The sequence below is a fragment of the Carcharhinus amblyrhynchos genome, chromosome 8, assembly GCF_965287045.1.
Source record: "Carcharhinus amblyrhynchos chromosome 8, sCarAmb.v2.hapA, whole genome shotgun sequence".
Classification (NCBI taxonomy): domain Eukaryota; kingdom Metazoa; phylum Chordata; class Chondrichthyes; order Carcharhiniformes; family Carcharhinidae; genus Carcharhinus; species Carcharhinus amblyrhynchos.
In genome coordinates this window covers 8,229,311-8,253,360 of record NC_137331.1, presented here as the reverse complement: position 1 = coordinate 8,253,360, position 24,050 = coordinate 8,229,311, and the positions used below count along the sequence as shown (strand labels likewise).

General features: G+C 39.9%; 1 protein-coding gene across 1 annotated transcript in view; it reads left to right on the top strand.

The window, feature by feature from the left end:
• The window catches only part of vps41 (VPS41 subunit of HOPS complex), a 162,591-nt gene that overhangs the window by 30,635 nt on the left and 107,906 nt on the right, over positions 1-24,050 (top strand). The window contains exons 3-4 of the mRNA XM_080193618.1: positions 8,332-8,439; positions 10,700-10,777. Coding sequence (XP_080049744.1) covers positions 8,332-8,439; positions 10,700-10,777 — 186 coding nt within the window. The remainder of the gene's footprint in view (positions 1-8,331; positions 8,440-10,699; positions 10,778-24,050) is intronic.

The window sequence follows — 24,050 nt, the reverse complement described above, 5'->3', positions numbered from 1 at the left end:
GCCGGAAGATTGGAAAACAGCTAATGTTATGCCGCTGTTTAAAAAAGGTAGCAGACAAAAGGCAGGGAATTATCGGCCGTTTAGTTTAATGTCTGTAGTTGGAAAAATGCTAGAACCCGTCATCAAAGAAGAAATAGCGACGCACCTAGAAAAGAATGGTTTGATCGAGCAGACGCGGAGCGGATTCGTTCAGGGGAAGCCGTTTTTAACAAATTTATTGGATTTCTATGAGGGCGTGACTAGTGCGGTAGACAGAGGGGAACTGGTGGATGTGGTGTTTTTAGATTTCCAAAAGGCGTTAGATAAGGTGCCTCGCAAAAGGTTGCTGCAAAAGGTTAGGGTGCACGGAGTTGGGGGTAAGGTGTTAGCATGGATCGAGGATTGGCTGTCTAATAGGAAGCAGAGAGTTGGAATCAATGGGTGCTATTCTGGTTGGCAGTTGGTGACTAGTGGAGTGCTGCAGGGATCGGTGCTGGGGCCTCACTTGTTTACCATTGACATAAATGATCTGGAGGAGGGGGCTGAATGTAGGGTAACAAAATTTGCTGGTGACACGAAGATGAGTGGAAAAGCAAATTGTGTGGAGGGTGTGGAAAGTCTGCAGAGAGATCTGAATAGGCTGAGCAAGTGGGTGAGGACCTGGCAGATGGAGTATAATGTTAGCAAATGTGAGGCTATCCACTTTGGTAGAAATAATAGTAGGAGGGATTATTATTTAAAAGGCGAAAAGCTGCAGCATGCTATGGTGCAGAGGGACCTGGAGGTCCTTGTGCATGAATCGCAAAAGCCCAGTCTGCAGGTGCAGCAGGTGATCAAGAAGGAGAATGAAATGTTGGCCTTTATAGCGAGGGGGATAGAATATAAAAGCAGGGAGGTCTTGCTGCAACTGTACAGGGTACTGGTGAGGCCGCAGCTGGAGTACTGTGTGCAGTTTTGGTTGCCGCACTTGCGGAAGGACGTATTGGCCTTGGAGGGAGTGCAGAGGAGGTTCACTAGGCTGATACTGGAGATGTGGGGGCTAGCCTATGAAGAGAGATTGAATAGACTGGGTCTGTGCTCGTTGGAGTTTAGAAGGATGAGGGGGGATCTTATAAGATAATGAAGGGGATAGATAGGGTAGAGGTAGAGAGATTCTTCTCGCTTAGAAAGGATAGCAGGACTAGAGGGCACAGCCTCAAAATAAGTGGTGGGGGTGGGGGGGGGGGTGCACAGTTTACATGAGAGTTGAGGAGGAACTTCTTCCCTCAAAGGGTGGTGAGTCTCTGAAATTCTCTGCCCGTTGAAGTGGTGGAGGCTACCTCGCTGAACGTATTTAAGTCACGGGTGGATAGGTTTCTGAAAGACAAGGGAATTGAGGGTTATGGGGAGAAAGTGGGAAAGTGGAACTGATCCACTTCAGATCAGCCATGATCTTGTTGAATGGCGGGGCAGGCTCAAAGGGCTCGATGGCCGACTCCTGCTCCGATTTCTTATGTTCTTACTGTGTTTACTCCAGTCCAATGCCGGCAACTCCACATCATGACTATCTTCAACTAATGCCATGGGATTTTCACATCCACTTCAGACAATCAAGTTGATTCTCATCTAGTTGAGATAATGAAACAAATTCAGAGTTATAAATAACTGTTTCCTGCATCTTTTTGAAGTGGGAGGCGACAGGTCTCTTTCCCCACCCCACCCCACGTGCGCGCGCGCACACACGCACACACACACACACACACACACACACACACACACACACACACACACACACACACACACACACACACACACACGTTGCTTGACTGTTTTAAATGTTCCGTAATATTTATCTTGTTCATGACTGCTACTGGGATTGCTTCCTGTAAGGTAATATGTTAATGAGATTCACCCGATCTCACCCCAACCTAAATGTTATCTTAAGAGTGCAAGTCTACAAATTATACTTTGGTCTGGTCTCTGATTAATTCAGTCACTGCTCTGCAGGATTGTCTGGAGGGGTAGGGTCAGTTTTATTTTCATTGTCAAACGAAAGGTCTCTTAAGGCCCACTACAAATGCCAATTTAATTATGATGCTATAAAATCAAACTCGCGCAAGCTTCATTTAAACCAGAGAGAAAACAATCTTCATTTTGAATTTTTTAAATCTAGGAAACATCACACCAATAAAAATCAATAATGCTAAATCTTATGAGATGGAACAAATTAAAATACATTATGTTGTAGAACTTTATTGCACACACAATTGATTTTTCTCAAGCTCAGTGATGTCTCTGTTCTCTGATGGCGTAAGAGCAGAATGTCTTTCTGTTCATGTCTTTGTCCTGCTACAAGTCAAAACTTGTTACTGGTTGCACAAGGTTGCCATAGAAACATAACTAACTGTCATTTCAACTCAGAACATTAGTGGTTATATTTGTGGGTTTGCAGGATTATTAAAATTTAACAAAATTATTGATTTTCCTTTTATTTACGCCTGTGAGAGTTTTCTCCAGGTACTTGTTTTTGAAGAACAAAGCTTTCTTGCAATGTGCTATTTTTGACATGACAGACAGTGATATTTAAAATTCTCCCTTTTAAGTAAGAAGTATTTTTAAGTAAATTTACTGTGAAGTGATTTGAGAAAAAACTTTGTGTATTTTTGAAAAATAAAACGTACGGACGTGGTTTAGGAATATCAGCATCGCCACTTCATCATTCTTGGAGCTCCAGGTACCATAGCCCATGTTATGATAGGAACCTGAAACCTGGTGTTTCATTTTAGGTTGTCTGTGGTTGTTTTTATTGACTTGTTACATTTCACACAGATTATGCAGAATTTTGTATCAAAGAACTAAGAATTCAGCCCCAGCTGGTTTATGCACCACATGAAACTCATCCCCCTTTCACCTCATCATATCAACATATGTTCCTTTCTTCCTCATGTACTTACTTAGCGTCCCCATAAGTGCTTTAGAAACATAGAAAATAGGTGCAGGAGTAAGCCATTTGGCCCTTTGAGGCGGCACCACCATTCAATTTGGTCATGCACTTTCAGTGTCCTAGTCCCACTTTCTCCCCATACTCCTTGGTCCCTTTAACCATGAGGGCTATGTTCAGCTTCCTATTGAACATATCTAACGAGCTGGCCACAACAGCTGTCTGTGGTAGAGAACGCCACAGGTTCACAACTTTGAGTAAACAAGTTCTTCCTCATCTCAGTTCTGAATGGCTTACCCCTTATTCTTTGATTGTAACCTGTAGTTCTGCACTTCCCCAACATTAGGAACATTCTTCCTGCATCTAGCCTGTCCAGACCCATCAGGATTTTATATGTTTCTGAGATCCCTTCTCATTCTTCTTAATTCCAGTGAGAACAAGCCCAGTCAATCCAGTGTCTCTTTGTATATCAGTCCAACTAGTCCAGGAATAAATCTAGTGAACCTTCACTGGACTCAGTCGATAACAAGAATGTCAAAGTAAAATTTATTTATTAGTCACAAGTAGGCTTATGTTCAGTAGGCTTCTTCAGATTAGGAGACCAAAACTGCACACAATACTCAAGGTGTGGCCTCACCAAGACCCAGTATAAGTACAGCAAGACATCCTGACTCTGATACTCAAATCCCCTTGCTATGAAGATCAGCATGTCATTAGCTTTCCTCATTGCCTGCTGTAGCTTCAGGGACTGTTCCACCATGACACCCAGATCATGTTGCACTTCCCCTTTTCCTAAACTGCCACCATTCAAGATAATCTTCCTGTTTTTGCCACCAAAGTGGATAGCCTCACATTTATCCATGTTATTTTGTATTTGCCCACTTAGCCAGTTTGTCCAAGTCACCCTGTAGCCTCTTAGCATTCTTCTCACAGCACACATTGCCATCCAGCTTGCTGTCGTCTGCAAATTTGGAGATATTGCATGAAATTCCTTCATTCAAACCATTAATGTATATCGTGAATAGATGGGGTCCCAGTACTGAATCCCTGCGGTACCCCACTAGTCACTGCCTGCCACACTGAAAAGGACTTGTTTATTTCCATTCTCTACTTCTTGTCTGCCAACCAGTTTTCTATCCACATCAATACGTTACCCCCAATACCATGAGCTTTAATTTTGTTCACTAATTTCTTGTGTGGGATCTTGTCAAAAGCCTTTTGAAAGTCCAGATACACAACATTGGCTGGTTCACTCTTGTCCACTGATCGCATTGTCAAAAAATTCTGGAAGATTTGTCAAGCACAATTTCTCTTCAGTGAATCCATGCTAAGTTGGACTGATCCTGTCTCTGCTTTCTAAATGCTCAATTATTATGTTGTTAATAATTGACTCCTGCATTTTCCCCACCACCTTTTCTCCCTCCTTTTTTAAAAAAGTCGAGTTATGTTAACTACTTTCCAATCCAATGGAACTCTTCCAGAGTCTATAGAATGCTGCAAAATGTTCACCAATGTGTCCACTATTTCTAGGGACATTTCCTTGGATACTCTGGGATGCAGAGCATCAGGCTCTGGGGAATTATTGGGTTTTAATCCCAGCAATTTCTCCAGTACATTTCCTGAGTAATAAGGATTTCGTTCAGTTCCTTCTTAATGCTGGATCCTCTGTCCCCTGGTATTTCTGAAAGGTTATTTGTGTCCTCTTTAGTGAAGACAAATCCAAAGTATTTATTCAGCTAGTCTGCCATCTCCTTGTTGCCCATTATGAATTCACCTGATTCTGACTATAACGGACCTACATTCGTCTTTACCAGTCTTTTTCTTTTCACATATCTATAGAAACTTTTGCAGTTTGTTTTTATGTTTTCTGCAAGCCTACTCTCTCATTCTATTTCCCTCTTCTGAATTAGACCCTTTGTTCTCCTCTGCTGGATTTTAAATTGCCTCCAGTCCTCAGGTTTGCTACTTTATCAAGCCAATTTATATGCCTTCTCTTTGGCTTAGCACGATCGCTGATTTCCTTGTTAGCCATGAATGAGCCACCTTCCCCATTTTGATCTTACACCAGACAGGGATGTACAGTTGTTGAAGTTCATTCATGTGTTCTTTACATGTCTGCCATTGCCTATCCGCTATTCAAAAACTTAAGTATCCTTTGCCAGCTTATCCCAACTGATGCATGTCTCATACCTTTCCTCAAAGTTAGCTTTCCTCAAGTTCAGGACCCGAGTCTCAGATTTAATTGTGTCACTCTCCATCTTAGTGAAGAATTTCTACATATTATGGTCACTCTCCCCTAAACGATCTTGCACCATAAGTTGCTAATTAACCCCCTCTCATTACACGATACCCAATCTTGGATGGCCTGCTCTCTTGTTGGCTTCTCGACATACTGGTTTTAAAAAACCATCCCTTATACGCTCCAAGAAAACCACCTCTATCGCATTGCTACCAGTTTGGTGAGCCCAATCAATATATAGATTGAAGTCACCCATGATAACTGCTGCACCCTGACTGCAAGCATCTCTAATTTCCCGCTTGTTGCCACCCCCAACCTCACTATACTGTTTGGTGGTCTGTACACAACTTCCACTAGCATTTTTGCCCTTTGCTTTTTCACAGTCCCGCTCATACAAATTCCACGTCGTCCAGGCTAATGTCCTTCCTTACTATTGCATTAATCTCCTCCTTAACCAGTAATGCTATCCCACGCCCTGTCCTTTCTGTCTATCTTTCCTGAATACCCTCAGATGTTGAGTTCCCATTCCTGGAACCAGGTCTCTGTGTTCCCAGTTACTATATATCCATTAATGACTGTATGTTCAGTTAGTTCATCCACCTTATTGCAAATGTTCCTCGCATTGAGGCACAGAGCCTTCAGGCTTGTTTTTTTGGCATTCGTTGCCAAAATAGAATTATGATATAATGTGGCATTTTTTTGATTTTTGTCTTTGGTTTCACTGCCTTTCACTTTTCCCCTTATTGCCTTTTATTTCTGTCCCCACTTTAATGCTGTTTGCCTCAATTACTTTGAGTGGTTGTGGGTTACTCAGCCTAACAATTCCTATGGGCCAATAGGTTTATACTCAATTCTTTATTGGGTTTATTTGTGGTCCCTAGTTTTGGGTTTCCTCTCAGGTGGAAACAACTCTTTATCTATTCTATCAAATCATAATTTCATAAATATCTTTCAGGTCACCGCTTTGCCTTTTCTAGCGAAAACAGTTTTATCTGGTCCAATTTACTTTGGTAGTCACAACTTCTCAGTTCCAGCGTCACCCTTGTAATTTGTACTTTTTCCAATGTTTATAGAAGGAAGAAGCCCTTCTAGTGCTTGTTTTGGAGCTCTGCAATATGAAGGAGAGTTCTTTGGAACCCGTAAACGGCACTGGTCTTTGTTATTACATTGAATTTACAGCACAATCTCAGGCCATGCGGCCCAATTGGTTCTCAATGGCCTTACTACTTAAGATTTAATACAAGCCTCCTACCATTAATTAGCTCCCCCCCGCTCCCCTGTGCTCCTGTATTTCTCTACACCCTTTTCCCTTGAGTATGCATCACATTTCATATGTGTAGAGCTAATACGTGGGAACTCCATCGTGGCTTTGAGGTTGCGGATTTTTGGGCTAACTCAAGAGCTAGTTCATCAATTTTGATGGTATTTCATCTTTTAAAAATCCAACTACCCTCCTCCTGGTGCTTATTGGCAAATCTCTTGCAACAATATGATTTAAATCACAAACTTCAGGTAGTTCCAACTGTCAAACAGCAATAGTTACTCAGAGAAAGTTATAAGAACTAAAACCGCTTCTGGGTACTTATAGCACTAACCCATTCCACCCCAATGGGAAATTGACCGAACCTTCAAGCCTAACCGATTTGAGCAGTTAATAATCTTAAAAAAAAAGGAGGAGGGTGTGGCTTGCTTACCTTCGACTCTCCTGGATTGGACAGTAAGCCCTGGGAAGCTACTGCGCAGATGTGATCTTGCCTGCTCTGAGTCGGAAGGTCACACGAGATAGGGGTGGCTTAATTTTAAAGCAAGAAACTTGGAACAGAGTGACAGTCTGATTCGATTGTCTTTCCAAATTACAGGCATAATTTGGTCAAGACCTCATTGTGGGAGCTCATGGTGTTCAAATTGGTTGCTGTGTTTCCTACATTATGATAATGGCAATACTTAATGAAATGTTTTTCATTAGCTATAAAACATTTTGGGACATCCAGTTGCCATGAAGGGCATTATGTAGTGCATATCTTTTTCATCTTTACTTCTCTTTCTGTGCACTCTCCATGCACACTGATTTCCTCGAACAACATCTTTGTTAGTCTAGTGTGGAGTGTTAGTGTAGAGGTTAGTATCTCTGCTTTTGAAGCGGGCGACTGGAGTTCAATTCCCTGCTGGGGAGCTGCCAAGTTCCGTGACAGCATGATAACATATCAGTTTTAGGGCGGCACGGTGGCACAGTGGTTCGCACCGCTGCCTCACAACACCAGGGACCCGGGTTTGATTCCCTACTTGGGTTACTGTCTGCATGGAGTTTGCACATTCTCCCCATGTCTGCACGCGTTTCCTCTGGATGCTCCGGTTTTCCCTTAACAGTTCGAAGATGTGCAGGTTGGTCGTGATAAATTCTCCCTCAGTGTTCCCAATCAGGCGCCGGACTGTGGCAACTTGGGGATTTTGACAGTAACTTCATTGCAGTGTGAATATCAGCCATGTGATTAATAAATAAACTTTACCTATATTAAGTCTCCCCATAGTGTTATATGCTCTAAGGAAAAAGAAATTCCGTTTTGCACCTTTTGGGCTCATTTTCGTTATAACCCAGACTTTTAAATCAGAGTTGTAAAGACAATTAAAAGGCATTGGAATAATGGAAGATCACTTCTCACGCAGGGTTTGAGGTGAGTTGGTTAAGTTGTGAAAAGAGAGCGATGGGCAGTGGCAGTGGGAATGAGACTGCTTCCCGGCCTTACTAATCTTAAGAGCTCAGCATTGTCAGTTGTTTGGAGAGAAAAAAAATTGTCTCCCTGGCACAGTCATCCATCACTCCAATCCAGAAAAACATTATACAAAGGAGCAATGCCACAACGTTTTCAGTGAGTGAGATTTGTTTAGATCTCGTTGATTGTGTTAAAATGATGCAGAATGTATGACTCACTATAGTAGCCATATGGTGAGAAAACATTGCTGTACATGCCTTAACAGGACGCATGAGTTCATTTGGTGGACTTGAGAAATTATAAATAGTTGGCTTGCCACTTTAATTTCCCCTAGGTGGAATCCTGGCAGACGATCAATAATTCATGGTTGTCCTGGGATAACGGGAGTTCCTAAGTAATTGTCTTTGTGGTTTTAATAGAGTAAAACCTGGAAATTATCAGTTTATTTAGCTGTTGATTTCTTTTATTCTCTTAAAATACAGGAGGAAGAAAGTGAAGAGGAACCAAAGCTTAAATATGAAAGACTGGCTAATGGAGTGACAGAAATCCTACAGAAAGATGCAGCAAGTTGTATGACTGTGCATGATAAGGTAGTCTGCTCTAGCAATTTTAATGTATAATTTTCAAAGAACTTAATTTGCCTGTTACAAATTTAAGGACACTGAAATAAGATACACAAATTATTGTCTAAAACTATGTGAATAATTTAAAATCATGTGCATAACCTATCTATTTCCTTGTGATTCATATCAAGCAGCGATGAGCATGTTTTGATAAAATATACGGGTTCCACGCAATTCAGTGTTGTGTATCTATTCAGAATTTGCTTCCTATTTTTCTCGTAGCCAGTTTCCTTTCTAAAGCATCACATTTTCACAAGCATCAGTCTGTACTAGATGACTAATCGTCATGGCACCTGGTGCAGTCAAGCAGGCTTGTGCAGTGGAATAGTCATACCTAGTTATGTCTGCACACCTGATGTTTTATTAACCAGTATTGATTTTCTTTACCCGGGGGACTTTCTTCTTCCTGAAAAAAAAGCAACCTTGCAGGGGCGAAAGACATTGCCGGGCTGAATTTGTAATGACTCTTTCTTTCTGCTCTTTAATGCAGGTTCATGTTATAAGTGCCTGAATTTAATTTTCAGTTTAGCAATTCCATCTTGATAAATCCTTTTTAAACCTCAAGTTAATGGAAGGTTATTTTTTAGATGGTACTGGTTGACTGACATGCTTGGTAGTGCCTGTAAATATGAGCATTTCATTAGAGCCTCCAATCAAGCATGCTCAGATGCACAGAGAGACTGTAATTTGAGTTGCCCCAGAATTTGGTTAATGCATTGAACTCAAATATATTGATTCTCTGTTTAATATTCCTTTTCTTTAAGAAAAAAGTGAGAAATTCTTTAAAATGTTGGCTTGTGTTTGCAAAACTCCTGAAAGGTTGTTTTTTTTAATAATCGTTCTGAGAACTTTACATTTTCAGCTCTTTTGAATCTTTATATTTACGTTACACTGCTATAACTCAGTCCTCATTAAATAATACTGCACATATTTCTTCTTCCTTGCTGAGCATGTGCATTTTCCTCTTGTTTAAATGCTACACTTTTAATTAGCTGCCACAGTTCATCAGTGAGTATGCACAAGCTGCAAACAATTTGTTGTCAGTCGATGAGGCTTCCTTGTGACTCATTTTGACAGGTAACAAGTACTTGCACAATCATATTGCCTCATTTTGCGTAAAAATGTCACTGACTTGAGAAAATGTTCCTTTTTTTGGGAGGCAGGCTAACGTTGCAGTACTTAGAAAAGAAACACTGATTATGTTTTTAAAAAAACATTGTGCATAAAGAGAATTATAGATCCATACTGGGAAACATGCTTTTAGCAATCGCGTATGTAAGGCAGCAAAATTGTACTCTGAAAGGAGCTTGAGAGTATAAAAAATTGCCGTGATTTTACTGTGGCTTGTGAATTTCTTTAGCTCGGTACACAAATGTCCTGAAGGATTTGGAATTTAAAAGCATACTAAAATGAGTAAATAGTTTTTTTTTATTCCAGTGATGTGATTTTAAGTGTACTGGGAAACTACGGGGCAATGAATATGCAATGTGTTCCCATTCATCTTCTGTTTTCAACCTTGTGTGAGAGATAGTTTGGTATATAATGACAAGAATGGACTAATTCAACTGTAGTCTTTGTTCGTAAGTGCTTTGATCAGGGCCGACTTGAACATACTTGCCAGAATTGAGAGAGGATCTGCACTGCCTAATCCATCTGCTTCTGCAAACGAGTTGAGGACTGGGGGCTTTTATGGACAGCTTTTATTTAATGGAGTCTGTTCAGGAAGAAGTGGTTCTGCAGTGCCCTGGAGGTGCCAGTATTTAAATCTGCTGCATCTTCGCTGTGGCATAAACTTGCAACCACGAGTGATAAAACAGGCTTTACATTTGTGCAGTTGCCTGGAAGCAGATGATCAGGTATAGCCTTAAGAATGCAGCAGCAATGTTATCTGGCTTATATTAAATTGCCAGTGCCAAATTTGGAGCAGCCGTCATTGGCAGTGTTGTAATATAACAAGGATATTGGATATCTCCTTGTTGGACAGGAACAATGTACTAATGTCTCCATTTCCTTGATCGTATATTTGGCCCGACATGGCCAGGTTTGCACGTTGTTCCAGACCGATATAAGTACAGAAGTTTGATTTTCATCTGAATTGTTTTGGAACAGCAGCAAAGATGCCTCTAAGCATTTTATGTGAAGAAAAGTAAACAGTTCCAGTCGATAAAAGTGAGCCAGACCTGCATAAGGCATAAATAAATTTTACACTGCTGCTGTTTTGTTTCAGTTTTTGGCGTTGGGAACACATCAAGGGAAAGTCTATTTGCTGGACGTTCAGGGGAATGTGACGCAACGTTTTGACATCGTAAGTATAATCTGATATTGTACAAAAATTGAGTGTGGTAGTTTTTCATTTCTCCACTTGCTTTGAATTGTTTACTCCAAGCCATCTTCTTAAGACCACTGCACTTCTGGTACCATCTGAGTATGTATAATTCTCACCTCTCCTCTCCTCTGTCAGACAGATGAATAAGCAAGCTTTCTGAGGTCTCATTCCATACTCCTCCAGTGCTAGCTACAAGAAGCTCATTGAGAGAGATCCAGGCCAACTGCCCTTTTCAATTATTTTTTCTCCCCTTCTTTGTTCCCCGTTTGACCCTTTAAGAGCTCAGCTGAGACAATGGGTGAAGTGAAGGTTTGAATCAATGCCTTATCTGACTGATGTGCTATTAGTTCTTCATTATTGGACTGCTATGCATGTTGTACTATTTACCTAAGACTTAAATACCTTAAATATTCTGTCTCCATCTCCCTCTCTTTTAAAAAAAAACAGAAAATATTGGAAACTCTTCAGCAGGTCTGACAGCATCAGTGGAGTGAGGACAGAGCTAACATTTCAAATCTGGATGATTTTTTTTGTCCAGGTTTGAAATATTAGCTCTATATTCACTCCACTGATGCTATCAGATCTGCTGAAGAGTTTCCAGCATTTTGTTTTAAATTCCAGTATTCACAGTAATTTGCTATCATCCGTCTCTTTTAATATGCTTCTTAAAACCTACCTGTTTTTTTTCTGATTAAATTCATGGAAAGCACTTTTGTGATGTTTTTACTTAGCACAAATGGCACAGAAATAAGCCATCCGGCCCAACCAGTCTATGCTGGCACTTATGCTCTGCACGAGAGTCCTTCCATCTTATTTAAATCTATCATTGCAATCCCTTATTCCCTTCTCCCTCATATATTTGTCTAGTTTCCCTTTAAATGCATCCATACTATTTGCTTCAATGACTCCCTGTGATAGAAAGTTCCCAATCTCACTGCTCTTTGGAGAAAGAAGTCTATTTTGAATTCCCTAGTGACTATCTTATATCGGGGGTCTCGAGTTATGCTTTTCCCCACAAAGGAAACATTCTCTCTGTATACACTTTATTAAAACTTCTCATAATTTTAGAGACTTCTAATAGGTCTCTCCTCAGCCTTCTTTCAAGGATTGAACCGGAGCAGGACTTTCTCAGTTAATGGTGGGCGTTGGGGAGAGTTATAGAACAAAGAGATCTAGGGGTACAGTTTCATAGCTCCTTGAAAGTGGAGTCACAGGTGGACAGGCTGGTGAAGAAGGCATTCGGCATGCTTGGTTTCATTGGTCAGAACATTGAATATAGGAGTTGGGACATCTTGTTGAAGTTGTACAAGACATTAGTAAGGTGACACTTGGAACAGTGTGTACGGTTCTGGTCACCTTATTATAGAAAGGATATTATTAAACTAGAAAGAGTGCAGAAAAGATTTACTCGGATGCTACCGCGACTTGATGATTTGAGTTATAAGGAGAGGCTGGATAGACTGGGACATTTTTCCCTGGAGCGTAGAAGGCTTGGGGTGACCATATACATAGACGACCTGGAGGAGGGGGCTGAGTGTAGAGTAACAAAGTTTGCTGATAACACGAAGATGAGTGGAAAAGCAAATTGCACGGAGGACACGGAATGCCTGCAGAGAGATCTGGATAGGCTGAGTGAGTGGGCGAAGACCTGACAGATGGAGTATAACATTAGCAAATGTGAGGATATCCACTTTGGAAGAAATAATAGTAGGATGGAATATTATTTAAATGGTGAAAAGTTGCAGCATGCTACTGTGCAGAGGGACCTGGGGGCCCTTGTGCACGAATCGCAAAAACTTAGTCTGCAGGTGCAGCAGGTGATCAAGACGACGAATGGAATATTGGCCTTTATAGCGAGGGGGATAGAATATAAAAGCAGGGAGGTCTTGCCGCAACTGTACAAGGCACTGGTGAGGCTGCAACTGGAATACTGTGTGCAGTTTTGGTCCCCTTATTTGCGAAAGGATATATTGGCCTTGGAGGGAGTACAGAGAAGTCTAAAACTAGGGGAAATAGGTTTAAGTTGAGAGGAGAGAGATACAAAAGGGTCCAGAGGGGCAATTTTTTCACACAGGTGATGAGCGTCTGGAATGAGCTGCCAAAGGTAGTAGTAGAGGCGGGTACAATTTTGTGTTTCTAAAGCATTTAGACAGTTGCATAGGTAAGATGGATATAGAGGGATATGGGCCAAATGCGGGTAATTGGAAATAGCTTAGCGGTAAAACTGGGTGGCATGGACAAGTTGGGCCCTAGGGCCTGTTTCCATGTTGTAAACCTCCATGACTGTATGAGAGAAGAGGTCCAGCTTGTCAATCCTTTCCTGATATGTTTACCCTCGTATTTCTGTTATAACTCTTGTAAATCTTCTCTAATCTCCGGTGTCTCAGTATCTTATTTGTAATACTGCAACATGAATTGCACACAGTGATCTAATTGTGGTCCACCCTAGGTTTTTTCAATTCTCTTCCTCTAGAAATAAAATCCAGAACTTGATTTGCTTTCTTTTATGACCTTGCTAACCTGTAATCCAACTTTTAATGATTGATGTATTTGTACTCGAGATCTCTTTGTTTGTGTATCTCATCAAGATTTGCATCATTCAGCTATTTAGTAACTTCCCTATTCTTCTGACAATAATATGCTACCTCCTATATCTGTGATGAGCATCATTTGCTAGTTATTTGTCCATTCTCCAAGTTTATTAATGTCCTCCTATAGTATAGTGCACACCTCCTCTTTGATATTGACTACTACAATTTGATGTCCCATAAATTTAGAAATTGTGTCCTTGATTCCAAGGTGAAAGTTATTTATGTGAGTTGTGAACAGCTATGATGCCAGCATGGATCTTTGGGAACACCATTTCCTATCTCTGCTACACTGAATAACCATGGTTTACTCCCACAGTCTGCCTTTTACCTTGATGCCAGCTAGCAAGCCATTCTGCCACTTGTGTCTGACTTTGCATGTTAAGATCTTACTGTAGAGTATCTTATCATGATGTTGTTGTTGTTGTTCACTTAGGCTATAACTAGCTATTTTTACAGGATGTGTTGGTGTTACTGTCTTTGTTCCCTTTCTCAGAGAGGCAGAGATTTTCATAATTTTATCTAGTTTTACAATGATGGTTGATTCTTTAAACCCATTCTTAGTGTCAGGTTTTTAAAAGTCAGCTCAGGCAAAATCCGACAATGAAACTTGGATTTATATAATGCCTTTAATATAATAAAAATGTCTCCACGGTGCTTTAGAGAAACATTATGGAACAAAATTTGACATTGAGCTGCATAAGGAGATGTTAGGTTAGGTGATCAAAGAAATTTTTATAAGCATCTTAAAGGAAGAAATAGGAGTAGAAAGGATCAGGTTTTGGGAGCGAATTCCAGAGCTTGTAGAGCTGATGTAGCTTAAAGTACGACTGCTATTTGGCGAGTAATTAATATCAGGAATGTAAAATAGACTAAGTTTTATTGAATTCAAGGATCTATTCGGGATTGTAAAATTAAAGAAGTGATAGGGAGGGATGAGTCCATGGACCGATTTGGGAAGAAAAATAAGAGTTTTAAAAGTGAAATGTTGCTTAATTGGGAGTTAATACATTGCACCAGAATTTTGAATTACCTCAAGTTGACGAATGTGTGAGACCAGCCAGGAGTGAGTTGGAATAATCAAGTCTAAATGTAACAAATGCACAGATGGGGGTTTCAGCCATAAATAAATTGAGGCAAGATAAGTCAGACACAAGTCAGACAATGTTACAGTAATGGGATTGTTGAATTTATTAATGCTGCAGATATATATTGTGGGAAGGGCAGTCTGGCTGAACCTGAAATATTTGCCAGGTGAGAGGATAGAGTTAGTGGTGAAGGAACAGTATCCAAAGATGATAGTGATCTTGGAAATATTTATTTGGAGGAAATTTTTGTTCATTAGTTCATAAATTTAGAGACAAAAAAGGGGTCATGATTGGTGGAAACGAAGTTGTTAGTGTCAGGAAACTAATGGCGTGGTTTTGGATGATGTCATCAAGAAACAGCATGGACATGAGAAAAATGAAGTGCCAAGGATAGATTACTGGGGGGAAACCAGTGATAATGCGAGAGTGAGAAGAGAAACTGTTGCAGGTTATTCTCTGGAAATGATAGATGCAAATTAATCCAGGCAAATGCAATCCTACCCAGCTGGATCACCATAGACTGGATTGGGAATAGAATTTCATAGTTAATTATATCAGACACTCCAGGCAGGATGAGGATGGATAGTTCACCTTTGTCACAGTTGACTCGGATGCAGTTTATGACTTCGGTAAAAACTTCCTTGGTGTTTGACCTCTGCGTAAGAAATAGAGTAAACCATATGACTCCTCGAGCCTATCTTACCATTTGCATCACACCCACTCAATAACCTGAGAAATCAAAAGTCTATCTATTTTAGCTGTGACAATACAGTACCTTCAAGAAATGTATTTTGAGTCAGGATTTACTTTTTTAACAGTCTGCTTTAACTAGTGCTGCTTAGTCTGTCTCCAGCAGCACTGTTTTGTTACTGCAGCAGCATAATTGCTCCTAATTATTGTTTTAACCTGGACAATACTGTTCTGTTATTTTTAGCATTCCCTTGGAATTTTGCAGAGTAGGGCTTGATTAATTTGATTGGCAGAAAAATTCAAGTCACTGGGTGGAGCCAGGCTTACACAGGGAACTCGCACTCAACCTGCTGTTTGGGTTCTTTAAAGAGAGGTTGCTTTCTCTGGCTCTCTTTCTCTGTCTGGATTTAGAGATTGGAATTACCTCGGAAATAAGTCTCCCTCTCTGAGGTTCTGCTGCTTGAGGGTGTGGATCTTTCTCTGGCGGCTGCTGTATGACAATTAGAAGACAGGGTCTGTCAAGATCTATGTCAGAGGTGTTAAAAGGCTGGAAATCTAGCATTCGTGTGAACATATCGGTTATTGGTGCTAAACTGGTTCTTTGGGGTAGAGAATTTCAAAAATTCGGAATACTTTGATGAAGAAATTTATCTTCATAAAGATTGATTCCTTTTCCTGAGGCTGTGCTTTAGATTCCCCAGCCAAGGAAAACAATCTCTATGTCCACTCTGATGGCTTCGTTTGGAGACTTGTATGTTTCAATGAGATCACCTCTTGTTCTTCTGAAAGGCAGAGTATAGAACCAATTTATTCATCCTCTCATCTTGGAGCAACCTGCTCATCACTGGGACAAATCTGATAAACATGCAGCTTTGACAAGGGGTCATCTGGATTTAAAATGTCAGCTCTTTTCTCTCCTTACAGATGCTGCCAGACCTGCTGAGATTTTCCAGCATTTTCTTTTTTGGTTTTGGATTCCAGCATCTGCAGTAATTTGTTTGCATTTTAATAAACATGCAGTCCGAATTCCTTCTTCAGATATGCAGACTAAAACTATACACACTACTTCAGGTGTGCCTCACCAAAGCAGGAGGTTGATTTTCATGTACTTCATCCCCCTTGCAATAAAGCTCAGCATGCCATTTATCATCATATTTATTTTCTGTTCCTGCATGCTAATTCTTTGTGCTCCTTGTGTGAGTGCATCTAAATCTCCTGTGAGCATCAAAATTTATAAGCTTCCTGTCTTTTTAAAAGAAATTCAGCTTTTTTACTCTTACCATCAAGATGAGTAATCCCAGACTTCTCCATGCTGTACTTCATCTGCCTCCTTATTACTCATTCACTTAACCTATCTGTATATCCATTTGAAGTCTCTTTCTGTCCTTCACATACCTTGCATCCCCATTTAGTTTTGCATCATCAGCAGACCTAGGTACATTGCTCTCCGTCTCTTTGTCTAAGACAATGACAGGGGGATGGGAACCTATGTAAGGAGTCAGAGGAGGGGGAATCAAGGACAAGAACAACATACAGAAAAAAGAATGGGAAAAGCAATAGGCAGAGAAATCAAGGGCTAGAATCAAACAGGGACACAGTGAGAAATAGTGAGAATGGGACAAGTAATGTTAAAAAAGATAAATCTTACTCTTAAAAGACAAGACTTTGTGCCTTAACGTATGAGAATTCACAATAAAGTGGATGAATTAATCGTGCAAATATAGTTGGGATTATGGAGACATGACTCCAGAGTGACTAAGATTGGGAATTGAACATCCAGAGGTATTCAGTATTTAGGAAGGACAGATGAAAGGGCAACGGAGTTGTATTGCTGGTTAAAGAGGAAATTAACATAATAGTGAGGAAAGATATTGGCTTCGATGATGTGGAATCTATGACTAGAGCTGAAAAACACAAAGGGACAGAAACATTATTATAGGTTGTATCTGTAGTGGTGATGTTGGGAATGGCATTAAACAGGAAATTAGAGATGCATGCAATTAAGGAAGATCTGTAGTAATGGGTGACTTTATTCTGTATATAAGAACATAAGAAATAGGAGCAGGAGTAGGCCATCTGGCCCTTCGAGCCTGCCCCGCCATTCAATAAGATCATGGCTGATCTGTCGTGGCTCAGTTCCACTTTCCCGCCCTCTCCCCATATAGACTGGGCAAATCAAATTTGTCACAATACCTCAAGAGGACAAATTCCTGGATGTATATGGGATGGTTTTCTGGGCCAACACGTTGAAGAATCAATTAAAGAACAGGCTATCCTAGAATGAATGTGTAATGAGAAAGGAATAATAGGCAGTCTAGTTGTGTGAGAGCCCTTGAAGGTGAGCAACCATAATATGATAGATTGGGAGTGACATAGATGATTCTGAGATGAGGGTCCTGAATCTTAAAAAAGGAAAATATGATGATATGAGTTGGCTATGATGGAATGGGAAATGTTACATAAAGGGATGATGATGGATAGGCAATGGCAAACATTCAAAGAGTGCACAGGTGAACTGCAACAATTGTTTATTCCTATCTGGCACAAAAGTAAAACAGGAAGGGTGGGCAAGCAATGGTTTACAAGGGGAATTCTCTGCCCGTTGAAGTGGTGGAGGCTACCTCGCTAAATATTTTTAAGACGCGGGTTGATGGGTTTTTGATAAGAGAGGGGATTAAGGGTTATGGGGAGAGGGCGGGAATGTGGAACTGAGCCATGACAGATCAGCCATGATCTTATTGAATGGCGGGGCAGGCTCGAAGGGCTAGTTGGCCTACTCCTGCTCCTATTTCTTATGTTCTTATGAATTAGCGTTTGTATTGGATCCAAGGAAGAAGTGTATAAATTGGCCAGGAAAAACAACAGACCAGAGGATTGAGAGCAGTTTAGAATGCAGCAAAGGAGGACCAAAGGATTGATTAAGAAGGGGAAAAGAGTACGAGCGTAAGCATGCAGGGAACGTAAAAACTTACCGTAAAAGTTTCTATAGGTATGTGGAGAGAAAAACATGGGTGAAGTAGATAATTAGAAAAGCAAATGGAATTTTGGCATTCTATAGCTAAAGGAATAGAGTATAAAAGTGAGGAAGTTTGTTGCAACTATGCAAGCAATTGGCGAGACCGCACCTGGAGTACTGTGTACAGTTTTGGTCCCCTTATTTGAGGATGAATGTAGTGGCATGAGAAGCAGTTTAGAGGCAGTTCACCAGATTGATTCCAGAGATGAGGGGTTTGTCTTGTGAAGAGAGATTGAGCAGTTTAGGCCTATACTCCTGGTGTTTAAAAGAATGAGCGGAGATCCAACAGAGGTTATATGAGATGATGAAAGGCATTGACAAAGTAGGCATACAGTGTAGTCTAGATCAAGAAGTCATGGTTTAGGATAAGGGCTAGCAGATGTAAAATAGATAATGAGAAACTACTTCTCTCAAAGGGACGTGAATCTGTAAAATTCACTACCGAAAGTGCAGTGGATTCTGGAACATTGAGTAAATTTAAGGAAAAGATACGCTTTTAATTGGTAATGGGTTGTACTCTAACTCTGCCCTGCCATCTTCAATGATTGATAAATGTGTGCTCCCTGCACCTGTTTAGAATTGTACCTTTTTGTTTTCTGTTGCCTGACCTCATTCTTCCTACCAAAATGTATAACTTCACGCTTCCCTGTTCTCTGTCTTGAGTCTGTTCATTGCACTAACTTACCTATGTCTATCACTATCCTTCTGACAGTTCACAATACTTTTAAGATTTGAATCATCTCCAAATTTTGGAGTTGTGCCCTGTGTCTCCATGAAATGTATACCTAGAAAAGCAGAGTTCTAATCTCCACCCAATGATATTCCTTCCTCCATTTTGAAAAAACAACCGCCCACCATCATGCTGATTCCTGTCATTCAGCCAACTTTGTATTCAAGATGCCACTTGGGTTCCAACTTTGTTGACAAGTCTACTATTTGGCACTTTATCAAATGCCTTAGGTCCATGTCCACCACATTATCCCCAATACCATTAACAATCCTCCCTAATACCTCATCGAAAAAACTCAATCACGTTGTTAAGCATGATTTGCCTTTAATAAATCCTTGCTGGTTTTCTTTAATCTAGTCACACTTGTCGAAGTACCTATACGTTTTACCCTGATTGTCACTTCTGAAAGCTTTTTCACCACAATGGTTAAACTGACTGGCCTACAGTTGCTAGTTTGATTCTTGCACTCTCTTTTGAGCAAAGGTACCTTATTTGCAATTCTCTGGTTATCTGACCACTGTCCTTATATCTAAGGAGGTTTGAAAGGTCATGGTCATTACCTCAGTAATTGTGTTACTATCTGCAGATGCATTTCATCCACCCTGGTGACTTTTTAACTTTAACAGCCAGTCTTTTTCAATTTTTGTCCAGTTTTAGTCCATCCAGCATCTCGGCCAGTTCCTTTTTCACTTTGACTTTAGCACTATGGTCTTTCTTTGTAAATTCAGATGCAAAGTATTAATTGAGTTAATTAAATTCAGCCATGCCCTCTGCCTCCATGTATAGATCTCTTTTTTAATCCGTGTGTCTCAGCAACAAGATGAATGCAGAGAAAAAATGGGGAGGATGTAGAAAAAGATGCAAATTCAGATTTCCGACAAGGAGGGATATTGGAGGAGGTTAGGCCCCATAAGCTAGGGAAATAGTGCTCCCTATTTAATTATGTTCATTTTACAAGCACCTGCTGTAAATCCTGGCAGTCCTATATTTTTACCACTTCCTATTGAAAATTGTTAGAAGGAAGGGCCTGTATTTATATTGTACCCGTCATGACTTCATGATGTCTCAAAAGTGTTTTCGTTTGCTTTAAGTGTATCCACTGTTACGTTGTAGGAAATGTAGCAACCAATTTATGCACTGCAATATTCTGTAAACGACAGTAAGATAATTGACCTGATCACTTTGCATTCAAATTTGGTTGAGGGTTAAATTTTGAACAGTGGGAGAGCTCCACTAATCATCTTTGAATGGCGCCAAGGAACCCCTTATGTTCACCTGAGGGAGAGATTTCATTTGTAAGACAGTTTGTTATAGCAGAAAGTATACTTGCTTTTGTGTCAAATAGTCTTTTCCCCTTCCCCTCACTTTGCGTTGACTAAACCTGTTCTAACATTTTAATTGTGATCCTGGGAACAGAACATGCAGTAGTTGGTGCCTGTCATTGATACCCTTAAATTTATATACCATAGTTCAGCACATTCAGATCCAACTAAGTGTGCAAAACAGCAGAAACACTGAGATCCAGTTCACAAATGCCGCGGTTCCAGAATATGGATTAAACTATCAGCATGAGTAGTTAAAATACATCAAATCCAAACTTGTACTGCAGTAAGTAGTTGCATAAATTTTTATTTTCTCTTTTAGTGAATTGAATACCAATCATTAATAATATTTTACCTGATCTCTTCAACAGTTGGAAGTCCCAATTTTGTTTAGCTATTTTTGAATGGTTCCTTCACGTTTAATCATAGCTTGTAACTCTCTTACCTGTTCTATATTGAGGCTTCATGGGGTTAAGTGTCAGCTTTGGCTCCGAGTGAAAGCGCTCACCTCTGAGTCAAAAGGTTGTACGTTCAAGCCTCACTCAGAGAACGGAGCACAGAATCTTAATTGACACGCTTCACTGCAGTACTAAAGTGATGCTACACTGCTATAAGTGCAGTTTGTTGGATGAGGCATTAAACATTGCCTGGAGGTAAATATTAAAATTTCATGAAACTAATCATGGAAAGCAGGAAGTTCTCAGTGTCAAATTAACTTTTAGTTTCCCAGCCAGAACCACCAAAACCAACTTTACTAATCACTTACCTCCTACATAGGAGCTAGCTTTTTTTTGAATTAGCCTATTTTGTAAAAAATACAGCAGTGGTCATACTTCAAAACTTAATACAGTGTCATGGAATGTCATGAGGATTTGGAATCATGCTACATAATTACAATTATTTGTGTTCCTTTTCTATTAAGTAAATTCCCAATGTCTAGTTAAGTAATCTTCCAGATAAATTTAAATTTTGAATGTTACTTTTTTAATTCCATTTACATTTCTCAATCACACCAGCAGTTCTAACATACACAGCTGTTTACATCTCTGGTGGTTCTGCAGAACTTGTCAGAAACCTATTGTACTATAAGATCACACCAGTTATTTTCTTGACTTTGTCTTTAGGGGTTGATGAGAAGGAGGACGTTGTTTATACAGTCACTCTCCTTCCGATACTGTGTACTGTGTATTTTTTTTTCTCACTGTAGTCACTTCCAAAGCAGATTTTCCGTGGGGACGCAACATTTGCAAAAGAATCAATTACCTATTTGTTAGCAAGGCAAGCTTTACAAATGACCCATTAGCTGATTGATTACTCTGGCCTCTGTTGGGTATCTGAGAAATGGAAGCTGGTGTGATGGATGCTGAAGGAGATGGCTTTGCCAAAAAGTCTGCATTTATTAAAAAGCTCTCCTAATGGCTAGAAATATACTTTACAGAAAAGCTGACAAATCCATGCTTAAGGGTAGTTTGTCTGTATTTTACAGCCTAAGTTTAGGGTTTGACTGTCAAGTCTCTTATATTGCCCTAGTTATATATTTTGCAACACAATTTATCTGCTATCAAATCAACTTTAATGTATCTTGCATATCTCCTGCTGAAGGAAGCAGGTATTATGAGTAATGTTTTATAATATATTTATATCTCTTTGTCATTTATTACGAGATGGAGAAATTACTGTTTTAAAGCAATACGTATGTTACAGGAAGCACACTTGAAGACAGTGTGTGTTATACGTAGACCTCTAGAAAATTGCGACACATTGTATTCCTCCTGGTTTTATAAATGCAATGAAAGAAAAGCCGCCCCGATATTCTACCAATGTGACTGCCAATGCTACAAATACTGACACGTGTGTCAGGAGCTGTGAATTATTGAGGGTTGAGCAACTTTATTATCAGAATAGAGAAGAACGTAGCAAGAACCAGAGAGAGAGTCTCTGACTAAACAGGATGGCAGAGGGGATGGAAGTGGTGGAATGTGCTGGTAAGTATTTAGCAAAACAAAGCAAGGGACAGCAGTGGACATAACCAGTCAGTTAGAGATGTAGCCAGGTGCAGGACAAGAAGGAGTAAGGCTGCCTTTCATTTTTGATATGCCAAAGCTGAAGAGTTTTATCAGAGCTTTGTAGGGAATAGTGAGGGAATAATGAGATGATCCAGATATTTTCTATATATTAATTCATTAAAGTGAATTGGTTACATGGGTAGGGGGAATTGAAATGTTCATAGACAGCAGATACACTTGAAGGTGCAATAGTGCCACCTAGTGTCCATCAGCCTGCATTGCTTTATTGAAAGAAACAAAAACATGTATTTTACATACCTTTTCATGACTTCAGGATGTCTCAAGATCAATTAAGCATTTCTCAAATGTAGTCATTGTTGTAACGTAGGGAAATGTTTCAGATCTGTACAGTTATCAGACTTGTACATATATGTGTTACAGTTCAAACATGGAGACAAGAGTTGTGGTATCAAGCATTTTTACATGCGTATTGTATTCTGAAGTTATGATCAGTGGTGGTAGAGATGCTTAACTTTCTTTCCATCTCATGGCTGACCAGGAATCTCTCCCACTGTTAATGCCAGCCATTGGCATGTGTTGGCAGGATTTTCAGGCTGCTAATTAACCTGTTTGGCTGTGTTATGAAAGCGTCTTTCTTACCCTTCAAGTCTTGGGTGGGACTCAAATCCAGAGCTGCTGATTCAGAAATTGGTACATTACTCACTAAACCCAAGACCTTTGTTGTCTAACTTAACTGCAATGAAATAAACATGCATCTTACTAAGGTTAGAAAAAATTGTGCAGGTGAAGGGAAGAGAGTGGCTAATGTGAAAACCAACCAATGCATCAGTCACAGCAGTGGAGTTGGTGTTAAATAATCTTAACTACTCAAAAGATAATGACTCATATTAGGCGTTATGGCTGAGACTATATAGATACATAGAGCAAAGGAATTTTCAAATTCTAAGAGAATAGAAGAGAGACCAAGAAATCTGGCAAATTTAAAAAAATGTATTTTGATTTGCTGCTTATTTACCCTCTGCTCAGTTGGTAGGAAAGGGCAGGGGTGAAGTGGGAATTTATTGGAATGTTTCAATCATGTTTTCTAATGTTCTGATAGATCATGTTGAATATCAGCTATTTTTATTTTGATGCTTCATATTATAGTTAACACATTCTTTAAAAAAACAGTTTCAAAAAAGTGTTGTTCCTGCATGACAAGTAGAAATTTAAAATTGTATAACTAAATATAATATGTATAATATGTTCATGGAGTTGTTATTGAGAGGACAATGTGTGAGCGAAAGTGGGCTTGCAGTTTCTTGAATGTATTTTTTTTCTAACATAGTGGTTTAATTGGCCACCATTCTCAACTAGTGTAAAATATAGACACAGATGTAAAATGTGCCACCATTGAAACTAGTTCCTTACACAGTCTAAAGTTGAGGAAAAGGCTTTTTTTATATTGGTGGGCTATCATCTCAAGGAGGAAGTTTTCCTCTGTGTGGCGCTGGACAGATAACCCATTCTAGGAAGCCTGTCAGTTACTGCTCCATTTGCTGCCTGAGGGAGTATCTCATTCAAGCCTTTTCATAGCCAGTTCAGTGTTTCACTGGAGTGCCATGCATAAACGTTTGCACTACTTACTACAATGTGCTGTGCCCTTCTCTCACATCCCCAGTAAGGATCTGATCTTGCAGTTGTTTCAGCTCATGCCCGTCAGGAATCTAATCTAATATGTGAATGAATAGAAATGATAGTATAAAGAATGCTGAAAATCTCAATTTCTCTTTTCTTCCTCTCTCCAAACTC